Raw genomic sequence first — 20724 nt, forward strand, 5'->3', positions numbered from 1 at the left:
GGTTTCTTCTAGCGATTCCTTCTCGATAGAACGACGACCGAGCTCCTGCAGGCATGGCTTCATCGGCCATAAAGCGAGGTAGTGGACTTTATTCGTCTCATACTTTGTTTATTTGCAATGCGGGCTACGCCTGGCTACGCAAAGCAGATCAATTTCGGGCAATTACAAATGTTTTATGCTGTGCACGCGCTCTCGCCGAGTGATAGAACGGCGTGAAATAAGGCGTTATATATGCTCCGCAATTCCTGTTCAGTGTACTCTTGCATTAAATTTTTAAAACCTAGAACTATTTTTAATTCCGGACAAATTTGCGAGGAATTCGCGCTGGCAAGCAAATAAAAACAAAGAGTAGTCGCATTGGACGTAGCCAATCCTAAGCCGGAGCCGCCAACGATGCCGAAAACACAAGGCCGCCATTATTCTCACCGGGTGAAAATAACGCTTTTCGGCCAAAAGCGTTATATCCACCCATGCGTCATTTCCGGTTAAACATTTTGCTTACAAGCCAATAACTCCTTATTGTGGTGCTATATTATATAAAACGATAACTATTAAGCTTTAAAAAGCAAGCACAACGACAACATTTGTTAAAATAGAGCAACTTTGTATCCTAACTTCCGGTTTTAACGATTGCAGTAGGTGAAGACTAGATTTACATTTTCTTGCTTCACAATTGGTTAAAATTGTTATGCGCAGAATTATTTGAGCTTATTTTGTGGAAAAAATTGATTTGTGAGGCAGTTTGGAACAGTTTGGTTGGTGCAGTTCTCATGCTGGCCACAAAGGGCAGCGCGAGCGGTATAGTTTGCGCGGCGCGTTCAAAACTGCTGGAATTCGTGTGAACGCAGTGTGCTCCTTATTCTGTCGTAGCTTTGTGATTTTTATAATTATACTGGGTATACTGTTATCTGGATCTGGTTGATGATATATAAACACAACCGCTGATCAATGGCGGGGGGAGGTCTAAGTAGCCACGAGTCACGACCACTTTGCACTTGTAGTTTCAAAGCCAACACGTCGCGCTTAGCCATCTAGGATGGCTGTGCGCAACATACTCGCGAAAACAACGTGCAGGTGTACGACAATTGGCGCAATAATGTCTATGGTTCCATAAATATCAATAGAATAAAGTACTAGCACAAGTTTTATATGCAGAAAAACTTCATTCAAAGTCTCTTTGGAAGCGTCATAAAACCGATCCTCTTTTTTTCTTGTAAATTTAGGCGATCAAGGTGACTACGCGGCCTTTCTACCACTCAGTTATTGTAATTTCGTGACGTGCGTGCAGAAATCTGCTGGACGCCAGATGAGCGTTGTCAGCCAACGCATCGATCGCCGATCGGGATTGGTGCACGTGAACTATCTTTATAAAGATAGTTTGAGGGAATATAAAGTATACTTACAAACATAACGCCTGAGATCAGCAGTTAGCAAATTAACGGACAAGCTATCTCGCAAGTGATCGTCTATCGCCTAACCGTGTCAACTCAGCACAGCAGTAATGGCGATAAAGAGGGATGTAGACCTAAAAATGCGAAAAGGGGAGGGGATGCTAATATATCTTAGTTATTTACGCCAATGGTGCCAAAAGGCGTAAATATGTTACTTATTCACACCAATATTGATTATTACTGCGTTTTCTGGTGGCGGCGAGAAACTAAACTCGCACGCGCACGTACGCTGCAGCCTGCATCTAACTTTCGCAGTTTTCTTACAAACATTGTTCGTTATATAAAAAAAGAAGCTAACGCTGTACGTATACTCTTGGCGCTTATCTACCTAGCAGTTGTTTCCAGTTTCGAAATTTACGAATTCAGGGGGGCAAAAATTGGGGTTTATACCGCGTCGATTCGGTCTTGGTGGGACAATCAAATCTTGATCGCAGTAAGGAAATATTTAATTGACCCGAGTAAAATGCGTAGCTTTATACACTAATGGGACTCCTAGACTTGATCGAAGCAACTGATAAAATCAGACTAAACGAGGTTGAATTAACGATAGTTGACAGACTCTCCATCGTTATTTCAACCCAGGCCTACGGGGACCGCTAAAATTTAGTTTAATAAGCGGAAAATGGGACTGACAAAAAATACATGGCTTTGTATACCCTAAGTCGGACCTCGTGATTTAACTGAAATAAGTTAGCAGATATAATTAAGTTACATATCAAATAAAGAGAGTCGGCTACAATAAAATTTGGAAACAGCTAGTGGAGAAATCGGGTTTTTATGAGTGCCGTATTTTATAAATTTTTTTTCTAGTCCCGCAAGGAAGAATTAATTACCAGCGACCTTTTGAGATGGCAGGATCACCGGGACAGCACAAGCAAGTGAGCTATGTTTCCTAACGCGCGCTTTTCCTTGCGACGTTTGACAAATGTTCGTATTATAATAAAACGAATATCGCCGGTTTATTTTTTAGTTAACGACAACGCCTGCACTGAGGCTTTATTAAGCTTGTAGGAAGTGGTATAAAAGTATACTACTTTTCTCGGAAACCTGCATGTGCTCGCGCTTTCTGGACGCTCTCGTGAGCCAGGGTGCACAACTAAAAAAATTCGCGCCAATCCACCCTGTGAAGGTGGTTGGAAAGCGAAGCTGTAAACGACACCTATAACGGTTACCCATGCGACGTCACTTGAATTCATACACGTGGCTCTCCAAAGAGTGAAACCAGAGACAAGTGAAATGCACTTAACCGCTCCCCTTATTACTTCATAGAGATATTCTTTGCTAAGGTCAAATGAATGCATGATCCATGAATGGTGTTTGGTCGAGTTGTATTGGTAAAGCACGTGACTGGAAACTTTTTTTTCATAAAACGAAAGGCAGCTCAAACACGGTGTTAGACGATCGCACTTCTCCTCTCTCTGTCGCCGCCGACGGAGGCGATGAGATCAGCGGCAAAGACGGAGACGTGAGATGCCATTCGTTGGTTTGAGCTTAATGTAATTTTTGGCAACTCCTAGCGCATGCGCAAGGCACGAACACGATGGCTACACGTGCCGTCGGCGGAGCGCGCGCAGCAGCGCAAGAGTTCGCGTGACCCTATCACGTGGCATTCAAAGAGAACGCAAGGGGTAGATCTGCACATGTGCTCGGTGAGTGCACCGTCTGTCTCCCCGTCTCCGCGTGGGTTCGTGGCTGAGTCGGTAAGAAGACGGGCTCTCGTTCCGTTTCTCTATTCGTTCCAGGTTCAATCCTGGCGGTGCCACTAATTTCTTTAATTTATTCGCGGGAGTTTTCTGCTGACACCAGCGGTCGCGGCAGAACCCTTGGGGGGGGGGGGGGGGGGGGGGGGTAGAAGTACAAAGCTCCGCTTTAAAAATATTTACGGGTGAGCATTTGATTGATGGCGGTGCAGTCAGTGCGTGCAATGCAATTCCGGTTGTGTGTCGGACTGTGTTGACGAACTGAATTCGCTTCCCTCCTCTTCGTCCATCCTTCTCGCCACTGCCCTCTTTCGCCGAGACTTCAAACCGCGGACGGCGCCATGCTTGTCTAAAAAGACGCCGAACCACATACCACCACCCGGGTGCGCGCTTATGCCGGCGTAGACAAGAAATGCTTTCGCGTTAAAACAAAAATTGCAGAAATGTTATAGGTTACCGTTCTTTCTGCTAGCTTAAAACTGAATGTTTACAGTTAACATAAGCTCGCTGTGACGCTTTAACAAAATGTAATGTTCATAAGCTGTTTCACTATAATGAAGAAAAAAAATATTGTAATTCGTGGATATTTTAGTGCGAAAGCCTATCTCGGCTAGGTCGGCAAAAACACGCATCAGGCTGGCGCCAGGTTGGCGTGCGGATATCTGCAAAACGCGTAACCCTCGCCACGCGCTCAAGTCCCATTGGGTGCGACGCGTTCCATAGCGCGTGCATCAGAAATCTCGCCCGAAGTCTCGATTGGCGTCCAACTTAAATGAAGAGAGTATTTCAGCCAGTATTCCTAACATCTGGATTCAAGCAGTACGGATTATGCAAGTATCTGCATTGAGTCCGACGAGGGTAGGCAGAAGACGTCCGTCCACGGATGTATACCGTAAAGAAGCACTTTCTTGCACTCCTCTCATACGAATGCGCGCTTAGAGATCATCTGCAAATGTTGTTATTGTGCATTATGGCGCGTTCGCTGGGAAATTACTCATGCTGTACATCATGCTTTCGAGAGCCCTCGAAAAAGAAAAAACAAAGAATCGAAGTCTTTAAAACAACGAGCGTCATTCATTTGCCTAAAATCCTGTAGAATATTGAGAGAAAACTCCTTGATTGTGTATTTTTGCCCTTATTAAGGCCCCCATGCATAGTTGCGGATTTTCAATCAGCACTGCAATGTCGGATTCCTCCGATACCTTACGAAAAAGTTCTCTATCCACGTTCCAAATGTTTTTTTTTTTTTCAGGCAGTGTGGGCGCGCGTCGCATCCATTAAATTCTCATTGTAACATTATAATAAGTGTTGATTACAGCATTTCTGTATACGATGAATAAATCCGCGCTTGGGAGGCTACTTGGCTCTATATTCCCTATGCGGAAGTATTTTATTATTATTAGGCATAAAATGATCAGGCCTTTCTACGGCCGGCTGCGCTTTGGCGACCATCAATAGGACGAGGAGGCCAAACGTTTATTGAGAAAATAAAAAACGGTGGGTGGTACAAAGAAAATTTAAAAAACCGCTCGGCGGCCCACACCGCATGCTGGCCTCAAAGTATATATGCACTCCGGCGAAATTCACTTCAACTTTCTACTATTCTCCGCCAACAAAAAATTAAGAAATTTGTGCCATCGCGCACTCTGTGAAGGTGGACGACATGTGACACAATTTTTGGCTGCAGGAGGCATACACCAACGAAGGTCGCGCAGGAGAAACGGACCTCATGTGGCCGCGAGCTATAATTTCGCTTCATTACTGTGCCCCAGTGCGGACGATTCCCGCCACCGCGGGGAGTTGGAGGAAAGTAGTCACGAATGTAAATGGAGCGGGGGGAGAGAAGGGCACATGCGTTTTTGTTGACGGAGAACAAAAATACACGGAACCCTAGCCGTATACAGACAAAATGAAATTATTGCTAGAAAGTATGGGTCAATTGAGATTCTCTGCTTGATTGACGTTGTTTATTTGCTATAAATGACTAACTAGTTTGATTAGTCGTACGTTGCCAAAGCTTGACCCGATTGAAGGACGACCAATCTGAAGAGTGCCATAAATTTTAGCATCATGTCAAACAGTTTTGAAGTTACTGGCTAACTCATATTGGTTTATTGGGGCTTATTGGCTAAAATTAGTAATTTTATTAGCCATTACATCACTTTGTCCTCTTGTCCAGGGCTCCTTATTGTACAGCTTCAACATTTTAGGAAGTCAATAGGAATTGCCAAAACTGCTGTAAAATTAAAATTTTTACAAAATTGAGAAACACTTGACAATGACAAAGCTAAATTTATTCCGAAGCGGTAAAGTACGCATCCTGTGCTTTTATCATAAATTATCTCTGCCGTTATTTCAATGGTGCACTTTTTCCTAGTGCGATAGGTTACTTTGAGACACACTCTGTTGCTTTTTGCGCTTATTTTATTCGTAAGGTGAGTCGCAAAATACAATAAACTTTTATTTACCAAAACTCAATGACACTGCTTCCTCCTCGTTGAGGGTGGATGTGTGGCTTTGGTATGGGCACAAAAAATACTCCACTCAGTGATGGGTCAGCAGGTACAACTGCATGCGTGAGGGTCCTCTCCTATCTGTCTAGGCATGCACTCTTTTGGCCCTGCTGCCTGATGCACGAGTCTTGCTCTGGCTTTGGATGTCCAAAGAAGGCACTGCTCTCACGCCTTTTGTACACCGTGCCAACTGTGCTTAGCACTCTAACCAGGGTCACGTCTGCCCTGTTTAGCAGTGGCGTTGGCTACCCGTCTCTTGTGTTGTCCACCAGTGTTGGCTGTCCATGGCTGTCATATTCAGCCTTTCCTTTTTTGCTCCCCTTCACCAGCTGCACACTCCATTTCACACGTGCAAGAGGTGACACGACTCAAAGCCCACATGAGCCATCGAGATGGCGTGTCCCCGGTATTACAGCACAGGCAGGCGGTGAGCGGTGCTTCTACTTCACACCATTGGCATCTCCCTACCAATGTTGGCAGTGGCACAAAAGCAGCACCACCTCAGCCACGTGCTCCCTTTTAATCTGTACCGATCGCGTTCTAATGACGGATACATGGTAAACTTTTTTGCCAACATGCTCCACCTATTGCTCACACGTAATGAATTTAAATTATCGATGTGGCTTGAGGACTATTTATTCTGCAAAAGTAGCATGCCAGTATACTCCATTTCATACAAAGTGTGCAACACTGCCTAGGCTAAAGAGTGTAATAGGAAACTTTTTGCAATGAGAAAAATGCTTGAACAATGAAAAAGTCTTCATATCAAAACATGCATGTTCTCAGCTTGTGTGTAACCTGACAAAAAAGTCAACATTGGAACAGTGCTCCCAATTTTATTAATGCAACAAGTGTACATCACGCAGATGTCATACATTTCTGGGTATCACACATGTACTCCGACTGTAGACCAAGAAGAAGCCTTGGTGCTTGGCAGGGCTACGCCTGCAGACGGCCACGGCTGCTTGAACCTGCATGGAGATTAAAAGAAACATGGCAGTACATAGAAGAAATGTAGCAATTACTGGCATGAGATAACACTCGCCTGCAATTATCTGCCACGCAATTTACAAAGAATGTCATGCACAATAAAACAGGTGCGTACGGGCAATAATACTATGGAGCAGCCTTTCTTGGTCCACGTGAGCGCAGAGGTTAACACTGCAGCGAACCCACTTGTGGCTGCCAGGTGGACAATTTTGAATAGAGTGAAGGCCATTACAGGCACGCAAGGAATGCATTATTATGAGAATTTGGTGTGCATTCGATTCCTGCTACAAGCAAGGCCGGAGCACTGCAGTTGGTCGCTAGTGTTGCTTGTATAGCAACCACCTGATTTCTCAAATGGCTCAGATTACTGCACGAGGTGAATATCATAGAAAGTTGCCCTACGGCTGCCATTCACACAAGAACTGCGACACTTCACTGCTCAGTGAACACCCTATAGACTTCACTGAGCAGATTTTGCTACCCAGCAAAAGCCGGACACAGATTAAAATTTATCTGATTCATGCTCCCTTCCTTCCCCACTTCGGTTCAACAAAACCTCTTAAATGTCTGTACAAAGGGTAACTTCACTTCGCTGCTTAATTTATCGTGTGCCTCGGATGGTCTGCCAGCATACACATTTTACCGTAAAAGGAAAATTTTCCAAGTGTATTACTTGAGCTAGAGAGGTGTAACTTTAGTTATTCATTGGTGGTGGTTGTGGTTTGCGATGGAAAAAGGAAAGGAAAGTCACTGGAAATATTTTGAGCTCGGCCAGGTGAGCTCCCTGCCGAGCTCAAAATATTTTCAGTGAATTTCCTTTCCTTTTCCCGTCGCAAACCACAACCACCATATAGCCTTAGCCAGCACATTTATGTAATAAGTGGATAAACATACATCTTTAAGAGAAGCCTAACCTTATGTTTCATCAAGGCTCACCATCGTGCCAGTTTGCCACATCTGAAACAAGTAAGCTCAACTTAAAAAAAAAAAAAAAAAAAAAAAAAAAGAAGAAGAAGAACAGATTTACCAGACAAAGCTTGACAAAACAATACAGACAAACCTCATTAATTCAAACTCTAAGGAGACGAAAAATTCGGTCGGTGATGATTATATGGGTTTTAATGACATACGGCCAACTGAGAGCAAAGAGCACCAAAAATGAAACTTTGTTCAAATTAACCTGAGTTTGAACTAGCCAAGTACGTTTGATTAGTGGTACAGTGCACACGCCAATATTACCACTTTCCTGCCCACGCCCGTTCAAATCGATAGCAGTTTATCAATGCTTTCAAGTTCAAATTTTGATACTTTCCATTCGAATCTGGCGCTTTCTGAGCACGCACTAAGAGCTGGCTCCATCTACTGAGACATTTACTTCCTCTTCACTTTTGTTTTATTGCGAGGTGCCTATTTTTATAAAGCGCCGCCAGAGTTATGTGACGGGTGCCCTGAAGATAAGCAATGGCTGTGGCATCACCTGCGGCCATGCCATGGAAACGCCGCCTTCCTAGTGATTCTGACAAGCCCACACGTGAACGTTTGGACGATATTAGGAGTGCTGACTCCAAGGACAATTCCTATTCATCGTATTTTTGTATGGAAAGTGGAAGTGTGTAGAACCAGCTAGGAACCTGGTACCCCTGTTCAACACAAGCCCCAGAAAATGCTAAAGCATGGAAACTGTAACTTGTGCTACGAACAAATAAGAGTGGGCCAGAAAACCATGTTTTCTGCGATGCATGTGCGGGCAACCTATGTTTCACAAGTTCGAGGAACTGCTTTCTCATGAGGCATGAAACCCACTAGGGATAACATTTTTTTTCTGTAGGTCAAGAAATTTTAGTTAGGGATTTCATATTTGCAGGAGTTTTGCACTACTAGTATGAGTACAAAATGTACATCTTAAATTTTTTCTTTGTTCTGTGTGGAGCAACACTGACATTTTTGCTTGTCACAATTTTACTGTACAGCCTTTTTTTCCCCACACAATACTGTTCCAGTAGTCGGACACTTCCAGATAGCGAGATGTGGTTGGTGCACAGGTAGCACTGACCGCAAAGACAGACCCATTCCCTAAGAACAGCAAAACAACCATACAAGCACACGAGCGAACCATTTCAAATAACATTGGGAAGAATGCATTGGGCTTTAATGCTGCGGTGGCTAGTGATGCATTGACCTTCATATTCAACTTTGGATTACACGAAAAGTAGTGTGTGCTGATGGGCAAACTTGTTTGCCCTAACCGTGGCAAGGGTTTCAAGTTCAAATTAAAGGCAAAACCCGCTCAAATTTTCACCAATGTAAAAATACTATCACCCCATAGTACACATAAAAAGAGCGGTAAATGAAAAATTGAGTTCGAAATACCAACCTGTGCTACACAAACGTCTTGTAAAAATAGGTGTTTTCAAAACAAGGGGAAAAGAGAGAGAGAGAGAGAGAGAGAGAGGAGTGCGCCACTACCAGGGGCCGGATGTGATGTAGGTGAGGGAATAGAAGCGGGCATGCCGTTACTGGCAGCCGCTCACAGCACCCTCCAATACTCATGGGATTTGCTTGCGCGTTCGGGATTCAGACGTTCCACATTATTGTTTCCACAGAAGAATTGCTGGTACTTTGTTGTGGGTATTGAAGAGCCGTGAAAAGTGCGACATGGTGCAGCTATCGACACAGCCGGAGTACTTCATTCATGCGGCAATCATAGCTGCATTAGGCCCCTTTGCCACTGACGTACATGTACGTCCTTTGCAAACACCTTCAAAATGGTCAATAACATACATGCACATCATCCCTTGTATGTTTAAAAAGTGTGCCTTTTTTGTCAACTTCTCTTGCTTGGCATCTGCTGCCACACTGCGGCAATATGTCAAATTGTTTTCTTGCCCCGATGGCTCTTCTTTTTTAATTTTTTATGATTTACTTCAGCGGCACGCCGGGGATCGCTTGCACATCCGGTAACGAGGGGGCACGCTGGGCACTGCCCACGTCAGGCCCCTTACGCCCACGGGGCGCCTCTCGCTTCTTGCGCCTGCCACAGACGAAGGGCGCCTGTGAAACTGATGAGGCTCTTTTCTCCTTTTTTTCTATTTTTAGGAGCGGTGCGCCATCTATCGCTCGCGCATCCGGCCGCGCGTGCGCAGTGGCTGGTTCTGGTATCGTCCTCCGGGTGCTTCCCGCTTTTTGCGCCTGCGAAACTGATGTCTATCTGATTTCGATTCACTCAAAAGGTGCCGCCTTGTTACTCTCTCATTTTTATTTAGAATTTTTCTTGTGTTACTCATGAATAAACCACATGCATGTAACAACACAAACGATTTTTTTGTCACTTTATGGTCACCCTAAAAAAATTATGATAATTTTTTCTCAAAATAGATTCATCCGGAGAATTTAAACCAGCAATAAAAAAATCGACCCCGGGGGGTCGCATTTGACGAAAAAAAACCGACCCTCAAAGGGTTAAAAAAAGCTCCGCCACAGACCACGCTGCACCTGCCAGTGGATCACATAAACAGCCATGACAGGTCTGTGACGGTCCGGTCATCCGGGGCTTCTTCCTCTGGCCAGCCACGCAGCTGGAGAACCGGCCAAGCTCTCCTGCGAACGCTCCACCCATTTGCTGCCCCGTGCGCACATAAAGCTTGTGTGCAGGCTTGCTCCTGAGCTGCTGGCCGCTCGCTGGATGGCTGCAACGTCATTTTAATGGCCGCGCTCTCCTCGATTTCAGTTTCAAAATCGCCAATTTTTGCTGACTGCTTGCGGCGTCCACGTGCGTATTTCAGCTGCTGTATTCTGCAAGCTTGGTTTCTTTTTCAGCAGACTGTATGGAAATAGTGTTTTCAAGAAGTCGAAATTTTGAGTGCAGTTGGGCTTTAAAAGCAGTAGCAACTTTAGTAGCAGAAAAGGAGAGGTGGGCCATTGGTTCGTTCTGCAGCCTACTGCAGAACATGGGCCAGACTATGGCAGCTCAGATCACTTCAATTCACGAGTTGTAATTGCACTTACCTAACCGCTGTGCTTGGTAAAGGGAACGCCATCCACTTTAGCGGTGGCCATGGTTCTCCAGGGCCATCCAGGTGGATACAGCCTTTGGGGTACAGGTACTGCAACGATAGGTTTGTCTCCCCAGCATCACTGTTGCAAGCTTTCAGGTGATCCACAGTAAATGCCCAAATTGCCTTTATGCAGGCTCATCTAGCACGACAAGATGGTAGACAGCAAAATTATGACACTCTGGTTGACGCTTACATTAGATATGAATGAATGTTCAGAACTTGGCAACGAGCATTGTTGAACGCTCTAGAATGTTAGTCCATTCCTAATACAACATTCAGAAGTCGGGCGCAAAAGAATGCATTTACAGATGCACTTGGCACTCGTCAGTAATGCACGTGCATATCCTAGCCAGACTCCACCGCCACTGCCCAATAATTCAAAACTACCACGACTAGGACGTAAATACTGTAACATTGCCCTAGCTCTCCCTCTCTCTCTTTCACACACACATTGACGCAGTGTTGAAAGACCATGCTGAGTATTCCAACACTGATAAACAAAATGCGTAATGATAGCACTTAATGGTGAACAGCGGTATGCTCTTTCTCCAGCTAAGAAAAATATTGCTTAGAAATATAAGAAATTGCGCATTTAAGGCGAAAAAGAAAAAAAAAAAGCCCAGATAAATTTGGACTTTAACTTATAGCCTCTGTACAGATAGTTGTTGGCGGCGGTACCTCGCCATGGATTGAACAGCGTTAAGACGGGACAAAGTGAAGAGAAACAACCACACGAGCTGACTAACCACTGTTTATTTTGGAAGGAAATATTATTTATAGTGGAACAAAGCGAGCATGGCTATCTGTGTGCGCTTTGCGGCATGCAGAGAAACAGATCAAATAGGCTGTGATAGTGCGCATCTAACATGAGTTGCAGTGTTTTGCAGGTGAAACGTGAACCTCTCCCATCTCGCCAAATATGCGATTTCTCTGCCCACTGGGGCCACGGACAGCGTGCTCATGCATATCTCACGCACGCGCTGGCCTCTGCGTGCCTTTTCAAGACAGGCCTCAAAATCAGGCTCAAACAGATCGCAACTTTTCACATGCTGGGCAAGCATGCTGCTGGTCATTGATGCATCGCCCTGTCTGACCAATGTATGATTGTATGATGGTGGAACTTCGTATACGACTTCCTCGCCGCATTTGACAGAGGGTGTTGCCAGATTCTTAGTACAGCTCTTGCGCACTTTCTCTAGGTTAGCTCTTCTGCACAGCCCCATCAGCTTGTTGGTCGATGAGAAAAGAAGACGTACGGGATGACTCCTCTTCTTGTGCCCTTCTGGCGGGATTTTCTTTGAAACCGTATGCAGTCAAACGCCACTACAACGAATGCTTCTACTACGAAATAGTCTGTACAAGGAAGCATGCCATATGGCCTGGCCAGATTCTTATGTATATTGTCACGGGACGTGGCGGACAATCCCCGTTGCGCCATGGCCCACCACCAAGGATGGTGACGACGAAGAAGAGTCGTGTGCGCTGCGCTGCCAGGCCGGGCTCCGTTTTTGCATTATGTAAATAGTTCTTTCACCATTATGTAAATACATCGCTTCATCGCTACATGGTCTGTGTCATCCCCATCCTGGTCCCAGCATCGCATCGGTATGGACGTTGCCGCCAGGGATATCGAAGCCGCGCCGGGCAGCCCCAGCCCAGCAGAGACCACCACACGACGATGTCCCCCGCCTCGTGTCCCCAGCCCGAAAGACCCAAGTGACGACAAGCCGAGATGAGCCGTGCCCATACGAGCCGAAGATGGATTCCCCCGCCCTTCCGTCCGACGTGGCCTTAGGACCTTTGGCGCTTCGTCGCGGCTGAAGCCATTGCCGTTGCTGGGCCAGGCATCTATCAACACCATCATCGTGATTCGTGGCGGCAAGCGATTCGTCTGCATTGCTCATCGCACACTCATCCGCATTCATTGGCCAACGGGTGTCGGCGTCGACCGGCGGGGTGATGTCACGGGACGTGGCGGACAATCCCCATGGCGCCATGGCCCACCACCAAGAATGGTGACGACGAAGAAGAGCTGTGTGCGCCGCGCTGTCAGGCCGGGCTCCGTTTTGGCATTATGTAAATAGTTCTTTCACCATTATGTAAATACATCGCTTCATCGCTACATGTTTCATGTCATCTGCCGCCACGTAACAATATTGTGAAGACCACTACAGCAAATTTGCCTGTTTAACAGAAGAATTAATGCATTCCCAACTGCTGAATTGTGGTTTGATAACGAATACCACACGTCACCATGTGTGCGGTTGCACACGTGATAACGGGCAGCTGATAGGTGTGCCGCGAGTCATCCAGTTCAGCCAGGTAGCTGTAGGAATCGATAAACATATACAGTGCGAGTTGCATCATAGCATCGGTTGTGACGGCCGACGAAAACGTCTCGGTGGAAGACCAGGCCCTGGTTTGCTCTGACCTGACAACTGACCACATTGTGGAGGCCATCATACAGAAAAGAGACGCCACAAATGATGAGATGAGCAGTGACGAATAGCTTGCAAAGGAGCTAAGCGTTATGACTACCGCGAAGCGGTAGCAGCATTTGATGTGCTGCAGATGTAGATCACGTCACTCTCTGAACTTGCGCCGCAGCACACCGTGCACTTCAATAGCAGCAAGTCAGTGGTGGGTACGCATTCAGTACATCTTGCTACTGTGCACAAGAAAATGGTTGACTTTTTTTGCCTACTGCAGTTTAATTCTGACAATTATTTCTCTCAGTATGCTTATCTGCTTTATTGGGTCACTGAAGTGCGTGACGTATAAAATGAAGTGACGTGTGTAACGAACAAGTATCGCGGTCCCACACGCTTTGTTATACGGGCGTTTGACTAGTGCATATCGGCCAGGAGCTTGTTGGCTTGCTGTGCAGCAGCTGATCTGGATACCCAGCAAAGCGGAGATGCTAGATTTTAGCCCCAAAACTGGATTGCACCGAGTGCTCGCAGGACGTGAAGAGGGATGGCTATTGCCGTCTAAATCCAGCATCTCCGCTCCGCTGGGCAGAGAAATCGCATATTTGGCGAGATAGGAGAGGTTCACGTTTCACCTGCAAGACGCTGCAACTCATGTTAGTTACGCACCATCACAGCCTATTTGATGTGTTTCTCCGCGTGCCGCAATGCGCACACAGATAACCATGATCGCTTTGGTCCACTATAAATAATATTTCCTTCCAAAACAAACAGTGGTTAGTCAGCTCCCGTGGTTGTTTCGCTTCACTTTGTCCCGTCTTAGCGCTGTTCAATCCGTGCAATGAACCAACTAGCCCAGCTACAAACACTCCTGCAGTAACTGAGACAAGCGGACACTTGTTCGCAACCGATGCTGAAGAATTTGCATCGCCACTAGCGTACGCGATATCGTGCGTGGCCTCTTGTAAGGCACATAGATGGTAGAGGGACAGATCGGGATAAGTTCGAAAGCGGGTCCGAACTAGTGGGCACGTCCTTTGTCTGAAAATTTTCGCGCTTAACTGTGGTGGATCTAAGGAGCATAGGACAAAATTTTACACATAGCACGAGGTCAAGCGGTAAGGTATCGCAGCAAAACAAGCGATTGAACAAAGAACAGGACCACTTACCAGTGTAGAAAGAACGTTGAACCACAGAACAGGTTGAACGTTGAACGACGCGGGAAACGTCAGGAAACGTTACGGTCAAATGGCTCGCACATCGGCTCGCACGACAACAACGCTAGCCACACGGCTACATCACAGAAAAGAAATAATTGTATAAAACATAGCAAGCAAGCGTTCCCAAAATTAAGCTTCATTTAAAATATTTATGTTTGGCAAATTTGTAGAACATTTTCATGCAAAAACACAGCCGGATGCGGATGTGACGCATGGGTGAGAATAACGCTTTTGGCCGAAAAGCGTTATATCCACCGGGTGGTAGCAGACACTTGCCAAAACACAAACAGGCAAGTTTGTTTTCTGCCAAAGAAAAATATCGCCGCTCTCGTCGTCTGCGGCTGCGCGACCTTCGAGCGCAGCGAGGGTCGCGAAGAAGAGAGTTCCGGCGTTCCGTGTCTCCTCCTTGGCCGCTCACAATCAGCTGTTTGCGCGGGGAGACGTGTGGCCGCTCTCGTTTGCCGAGCACCGCTATTCTTCGCAGCGCCCGGCGGGAGCAAAGAGAAACAGGCCGCAATGTCGAGCGTGCCGTCGAGCGACAGCGAGCGGCGCAAGCAAATCAGCGTGCGGGGCATCGCTCAGGTGGAGAACGTCGCCAACTTCAAGAAGGCCTTCAACCGGCACGTCCACTACACCCTGGTTAAGGACCGCAATGTGGCCACGCCGAGGGATTACTACTTTGCCCTGGCGCACACCGTTAAGGACCATCTGGTCGGCCGGTGGATCCGCACCCAGCAACACTACTACGAGAAGGACCCCAAGGTAAACACCGCCGCGCAATTGGCGTCTTTTCTTTCATTTTCTTTTTATTGTGCGAGCTGTCAGCCGTGCACTCGCATTTGCATTGCTTTCCCACGCAGACTGTGTCAGAAGACCGGCCTTGCGCAGTGTAGTTGCCAATCAAACCGCACTGACTGTTGCCGCACAAGTGTCAGCCAATGCGCGGGCCGGTCGGAGAGGCGTGCCGCCGCCGGAGCGGGTTTTGCCCAGTATTCGGGTCGAGCACTGCATCTGTTCTTGCCGGCCGTCCATCTGTGGTCGATACACGCCTTGCGTTGCGCAAAACCGGACCGGCCGCGCGGACTCCGCGCCGCAATGCGCAACGCAAATCCAGCTGCATCGCGCTGGGGGTAAAAGTCTAACGTGCCGTCTGCAATTGACGTGCAGACGACGTCGTCCTCTGAACTACAATGCGTCTGCGGTCATCAGTTCAAATATAGACCACAGTGTTACCGCGTAAGCGGACCCAGTCTAGGCCGAAAGTGGGTGTGTAGGATGTAAGACACACTCCGTCGCGGTGATGTTTCCGTCAACGGAAATCCGCCCTATCTGCAGCGCATATATCCAATGGCGTCTTGAAGCCCATGCCGTGCGGTCGATGCGGCGCACAGACCGCGCGCGCGTGCAGCCGGTGTGTGAAGCGGCGGGGAACGCCCCCGCCCCTCGCGACTGTTCGTATTAGCGCGCGATCGGGTTGACGTGCGCCGATAAGCGAACTGATAAGCTCCGTCGCGTACCGCAGCGCGTGCCCTACTTTCACTTTCTTGCGCGATATGCCCACGCTAGCTGTCACGCGGGGCACGTTAGAATGCGTTGCTTTTTCTTTTCTTTTTGTGACAGCTGCGATATTTTGAACACTGGCGTTTCTTAGATGGTGGGTTGAGGCTACAAGCTTCGCCCAGCGCTCTGTCGGCAGCCCGCTAGCCGTCTTTACGTTTGACCTCTGTCTGACCTACCCGATCGGCGCGTTGCTACGTTTCTCGAATGCCTACCGATTCTCTCCCTAACGGCACGTCAATTGCGCGGCCGCTGCATCTTTTGAGCGGTCGGGCGCGCTTCCGTCGCTTAGTATCGAAGAAAACATGCATACCTCGCTTTAAAAAAAAAATTGAGGAACGCGCCACGCATGAGCTATAGAATCGCTTCATTTTGTTTGACAGCCTCAGTGCATTTATTTCCTCAGTCTCGAGAGCAGGAAATTGTTCTCGTATTTATGGGTATTCAAAATTACCGCCCCTAAATTTGTCGCTCAGGTGTCAGTTGGATTAACCTTCCTGCAAAGCTTCCGAGTCCTGCAGTGAAGTCGGCATTCTGGGTGATTTTGCAATGTTGAAACCTTTTGCAGTGCTCTACAGGACAGCATCATTTACTCTTGTCTCTACATCCTTTAGCCTGTTGTACTTGTCGAATGCTAACTTCTTTTTCGGTCTATGAATATACAGCGGAGTTGTACATTTGTCAAATGCTCCGTTTTTGATACAGAGACTGCACAGTCACCGTAGAAACTCTTATTAATTGGATGGCGGAATGCTTGGAGCTTTCGTTTGCTTACGGATGCACTGGTTGGTAGGCCCTTATCAGCTTACGGACATTAAACACTATGAATCGGACGCCACAAAATGTGCACATGCATGCACGAGAACTACTTTTGTTTTCGCTGCTCTCCCTAGCAGTTGTGGCGTTTTATTTCAATGTTAACGGTAATACATTATCTGTTGAGGTGATTGTAGTGATCACGTACATTAAATAATTACCCGAGGTTTTCTAAGCGATTTTGCTGCCCTGTGGCACAGATATTAACCTGTCTTTATTTTCCACATATTTATAGCGCAGTACCCTGAACACATGTCCTCTGTTGTTTTTGGTTTTTTTTTTTTTTTTTTCATTTAGTGAAGGTAACTTAAGTTATAGTTGACAGTAGCTTTGAATGCAAACCTATATAAGTGGTTATACGCCATGTATTGACACGATTGAATGAAAATCTTAGAAGCCATGCTCATTCACTGTTGCCGATAATGTGAATAGATTACTGAAAGCCTAGAGAAGCTTATCTTACCACCACTTATTCCTTTAAATACTAGGTGGAAAGCTGGAGGTAGGGACTGGTGTTAAAGAGGCCATGCAGACTAAATGCCAGTTTGGTTCATTCAGAAGACTGCCTCGTTAGAATAACTCTGGCACCACTTTTAATGCAAACTCACTCAAATTGGCTATATGACTCAGAGGCGAAAAAAATGGCCATGCGACCCACTAGCTCATTTCCTGCAACAGAACCTATGACTTGTTACGGATCGCTGTGCGATTGACTGAGGCCGTCAAAAGCAAATGCAAGTTAGGCAGGGCTTAGAAGCTTGCCCAACAAGCTATTTGCACTTGAATTCTTGCATATTCTTTTTATAGCAGTAAGAATGGTGTGGTAAACAATGGAAGTTACGGACGCACACCTAAACACAGAAGCACCAGTGTGCACTATGCCTGTTTTAGCTGCACAGCCATCCAGTGCGTTGAGCTTACACTGGCCAACTGGCATAAGTGACATTGTCTTCTGTGACTCTGTTTGTCGAGTATACCAATGTTTTACGAAACGAGTACTATCAACTGTAATAAACATTGTCCAGACATAAATCTGGTCAAAAACAAAACACGGGTAGACAGCGGTCCCGAGCAGTATGGTGGCACCATCTAGGAGGTCTGACAGCAAACAATGCGCTCCGCTGTTTGCTGCGGCCCTAGTCCTCATACATACGTTTGCTTCAGTACTTGCCCTGGACAGGTCATTGCAGATGTCATGAAACACGATTCAGTGGGACAATCAATATTATGGCTTAAATTTTTCAATTTCTGAGTGAACAAAGCATCGTTCGGTGCCGGGCTAAATCTGGGGGGCACTATAATACACAAAATCTTCCGAATAAAACAAACTTGTATTCTGTCTGCATGGCCCCTTTGACAGTGGGGATACTGATAGCAGCCAGATATTTAGCCATCAGACTTCTTTAATATGGCATATGGCAGCAAACACAGGTAGCCTTCGTCAGACTGAAATCCGGCAATTCTCTAGTAGTGTTGCAGAGCGCAAGTTTGAAAAGTGCGCACTAGGTTTCGAGGCTTTAAACCATTTTAGACACACCCAGGAGGTCTTAATTAACCCATGGCCTTCCACCACAATGCACCGCACATTGTAGACATATTATTGGTGCATAGAACTCCAGTTTCATTTTTTTTTATTTGTGTATTTGCAGAAGTCATCTTCATTGCCGGCTATGGGAAAGGAAGCAGTTACGAATCGCTTGGCGAAATTTTTTTTATGCAAAGATTAGCACTGTGGGCAGCTGTTCTGTCACTCCTTTGCTGGCAGGGACGACCACTGGCTTGCATAACTCCTTCGAACGAAATCGGCATAGAAAAAAAAGGAAAAAAAGAAAACGCAAGGCGAGAGCGCTCCTCTCCCTATCACACCCGCCTTTTGCTTTTATCAGTCTTGAGGTGGCTGCTGCCATCGTGCCAGCTTCCTGTCTCGCAGGACACATTCTCTCCTTGGCCAGATCTTTTATCTCTTCGATGCTGTGTTTACTTGTTTGTTGTCTCTGGTGCCCTGCCGGAGTGTTGGGGTGTGCGAGGCTTTGGGCTTTATATATTTCTGGCAGCCAGCCCGCCGGCACGGCTTCCCGCCCTCAGACTGTGGTGTGCTTCAATTCAATTCGCAGCTCCGTAGTCGGCTGTCAAGCACCTTTTTGAGAGACTGTGTCGCCCTGGGGGAAAAAAGAAGGGTCCCTGGCCGCTGGATACCGCGACGGCAGCGTGTCTATTTGGGACAGGCTCGGGCGAGCGCGCGGGGTTGAGGGTCGGCCGTGAGCGGAGAGCTTGGAAAAAGAAGCAAGTTGAGGGAGTGTGAATGAAAGGGGGGCGGGTTCGCTGGGTGGGGAGACTGCCAAGGCCGCTGCAAGGATCTGGCCAGGGCGGCGAAAAGGCTTTCTTTTGTTAGAGTGGCGGGCGTCTTTCACTCGTTGTGGGGCAAAGTAGCTAACGGTGGAAATTTTCCTTTGTAGGTGGTTTTTTTTTCTTTTTTTTGCTATCGACTGATTTGCTCGATGCGGAGGGAGACCTCTGTCGTTAGCGGTGTCATATAAGCAAAGGAATGAAAGACCAGCGAAAGATTACGTGTCCGTAAAACTGTTTCACTCAATAAAAATTGATTGTGCAGTACAATTTTTTATAATGTGCAATGACTGGACACATAGAGGCGCGTTATAAGGAGCATTGACAGGTGTGTCAGTGGATTAAAATATTCTCCATTTGTTGTGCAATGATTTCTTTAACTGCCTGTTTTTAACACACTAATGCTTTTGACAGCGCGTATTTTTCTACAATTGGGTTCAAATAATGAGAAATGTTTGGCATAGTTACAGCCATATTTGTGACAGGCCTGAGAGGTGTTTTTCTTTTTTTTCTTGTGCTAAATAAAGTTCATTGCTGGGCACCATCTACATAAGAGTGGTAATTTTGGAAGAGTGCATTACTAGTGACAGGACAAATGGTGCATAGGCAAAACGATCTTCTGTGCTGGCGTTCAGCACAGTGGTGTGTTGTTTTCCTTTCTGGGTGCACCGTTGGCTTACTGTCTCAAGTAAGTTTTAGAGGCACCGTACTATGGTACTAAGGAATGTTATGCAGCTTCACCCTTGTTTTTGAAAGGGACCATTGAGACACAATACAAGTTTGCTTCATCAGAAAGACTGCCTTGTCTCAATAACAATGATACCAATTTTATCGCAAAATAAATTCAAACAACTAATGGAGATATCGCAGAAAACATGTAAAGGAGTGGCGACACCCCGGCCACTTTGCACCTGGCGTCACAGAATCTTGTTTGTGTGATTGGCGAATGCCGCACTAACCCATCAGTAAGACACGTGACTGGACGGGTGCAGTTGGGCCTGTAGTTCCATTTGGTTGCATCATTTGAATGCTAACATGCAGTTAAACAGTAAAAAGTTTTTTACTGATCGCCCATATGATGTCACCCCTGCCTATGACATCACTGTAGTGCAAAATTTGAAAGTTCTTTAATACTTTTTTTCTTTTTTTGTTAAAAAAAGTCTTTCACAACTGGAATGGAGCTGAGTGAGGTTCTGAAGCCTAGTTCTCTCAAACTAAATGAATTGTTGTATTTTGTCTTCATAGCCCGTTTGAGGTTTGAGTACCCTCATGCTCGCGTACCCTTCTCTGTGTGCAGGAAAAGATGTTGCACAACACGCTATTTCAGTGTGAATTGTAGCTCTGGCTGTCAAGTTTTTCTATTATAGAAAACTTTGTTCCCGGCTATTGCCTTTTTTTTTTTCCCTTGCGCATTCCTTATAGCTTGGTTCCACTGCAACTTGTTTGGTTCGAAATGTGCTTGGAAAGTGCATTTTCGTGCGTAAGGTGCTTTCACCTCGCGGTCCCCTGCAAAACACATTAGGTTCAGTGTTCTTTTATGGCCGCGTGCAAATGTGGCACTTGATTTATGGTGAGTTGTTACCGTGCCCGGTTTCATGCTTTCCTGCGCTTCCGCTTGGTTTGCAAGCTGCAGGCACATTTCATTAG

At 46.4% G+C, this 20724-nt stretch overlaps 1 protein-coding gene and 2 long non-coding RNA genes across 3 annotated transcripts in view; 2 read left to right on the forward strand and 1 right to left on the reverse strand.

Annotated features, from left to right (window-relative positions):
• The first annotated feature begins 427 nt into the window (after positions 1-427).
• On the forward strand, positions 428-9895 carry LOC144148838 (uncharacterized). Its single transcript, XR_013318076.1, has 3 exons — positions 428-2329; positions 5994-6091; positions 9751-9895. It is a non-coding gene; the product is annotated as an uncharacterized LOC144148838 (long non-coding RNA).
• Positions 6481-14362, reverse strand: LOC144148837 (uncharacterized). The gene is made up of 2 exons (XR_013318075.1): positions 10660-14362; positions 6481-6635 (listed from the first exon to the last, which is right to left on the reverse strand). It is a non-coding gene; the product is annotated as an uncharacterized LOC144148837 (long non-coding RNA).
• Positions 14363-14641: 279 nt separating this feature from the next.
• The window catches only part of LOC144148834 (glycogen phosphorylase-like), a 35358-nt gene continuing 29275 nt past the window's right edge, over positions 14642-20724 (forward strand). The window contains exon 1 of the mRNA XM_077680351.1: positions 14642-15120. Coding sequence (XP_077536477.1) covers positions 14875-15120 — 246 coding nt within the window. The 5' untranslated portion in view covers positions 14642-14874. The remainder of the gene's footprint in view (positions 15121-20724) is intronic.

The sequence above is a fragment of the Haemaphysalis longicornis genome, unplaced genomic scaffold, assembly GCF_048455015.1.
Source record: "Haemaphysalis longicornis isolate Haplotype H1 unplaced genomic scaffold, Haemaphysalis longicornis Haplotype H1 scaffold_8, whole genome shotgun sequence".
Classification (NCBI taxonomy): domain Eukaryota; kingdom Metazoa; phylum Arthropoda; class Arachnida; order Ixodida; family Ixodidae; genus Haemaphysalis; species Haemaphysalis longicornis.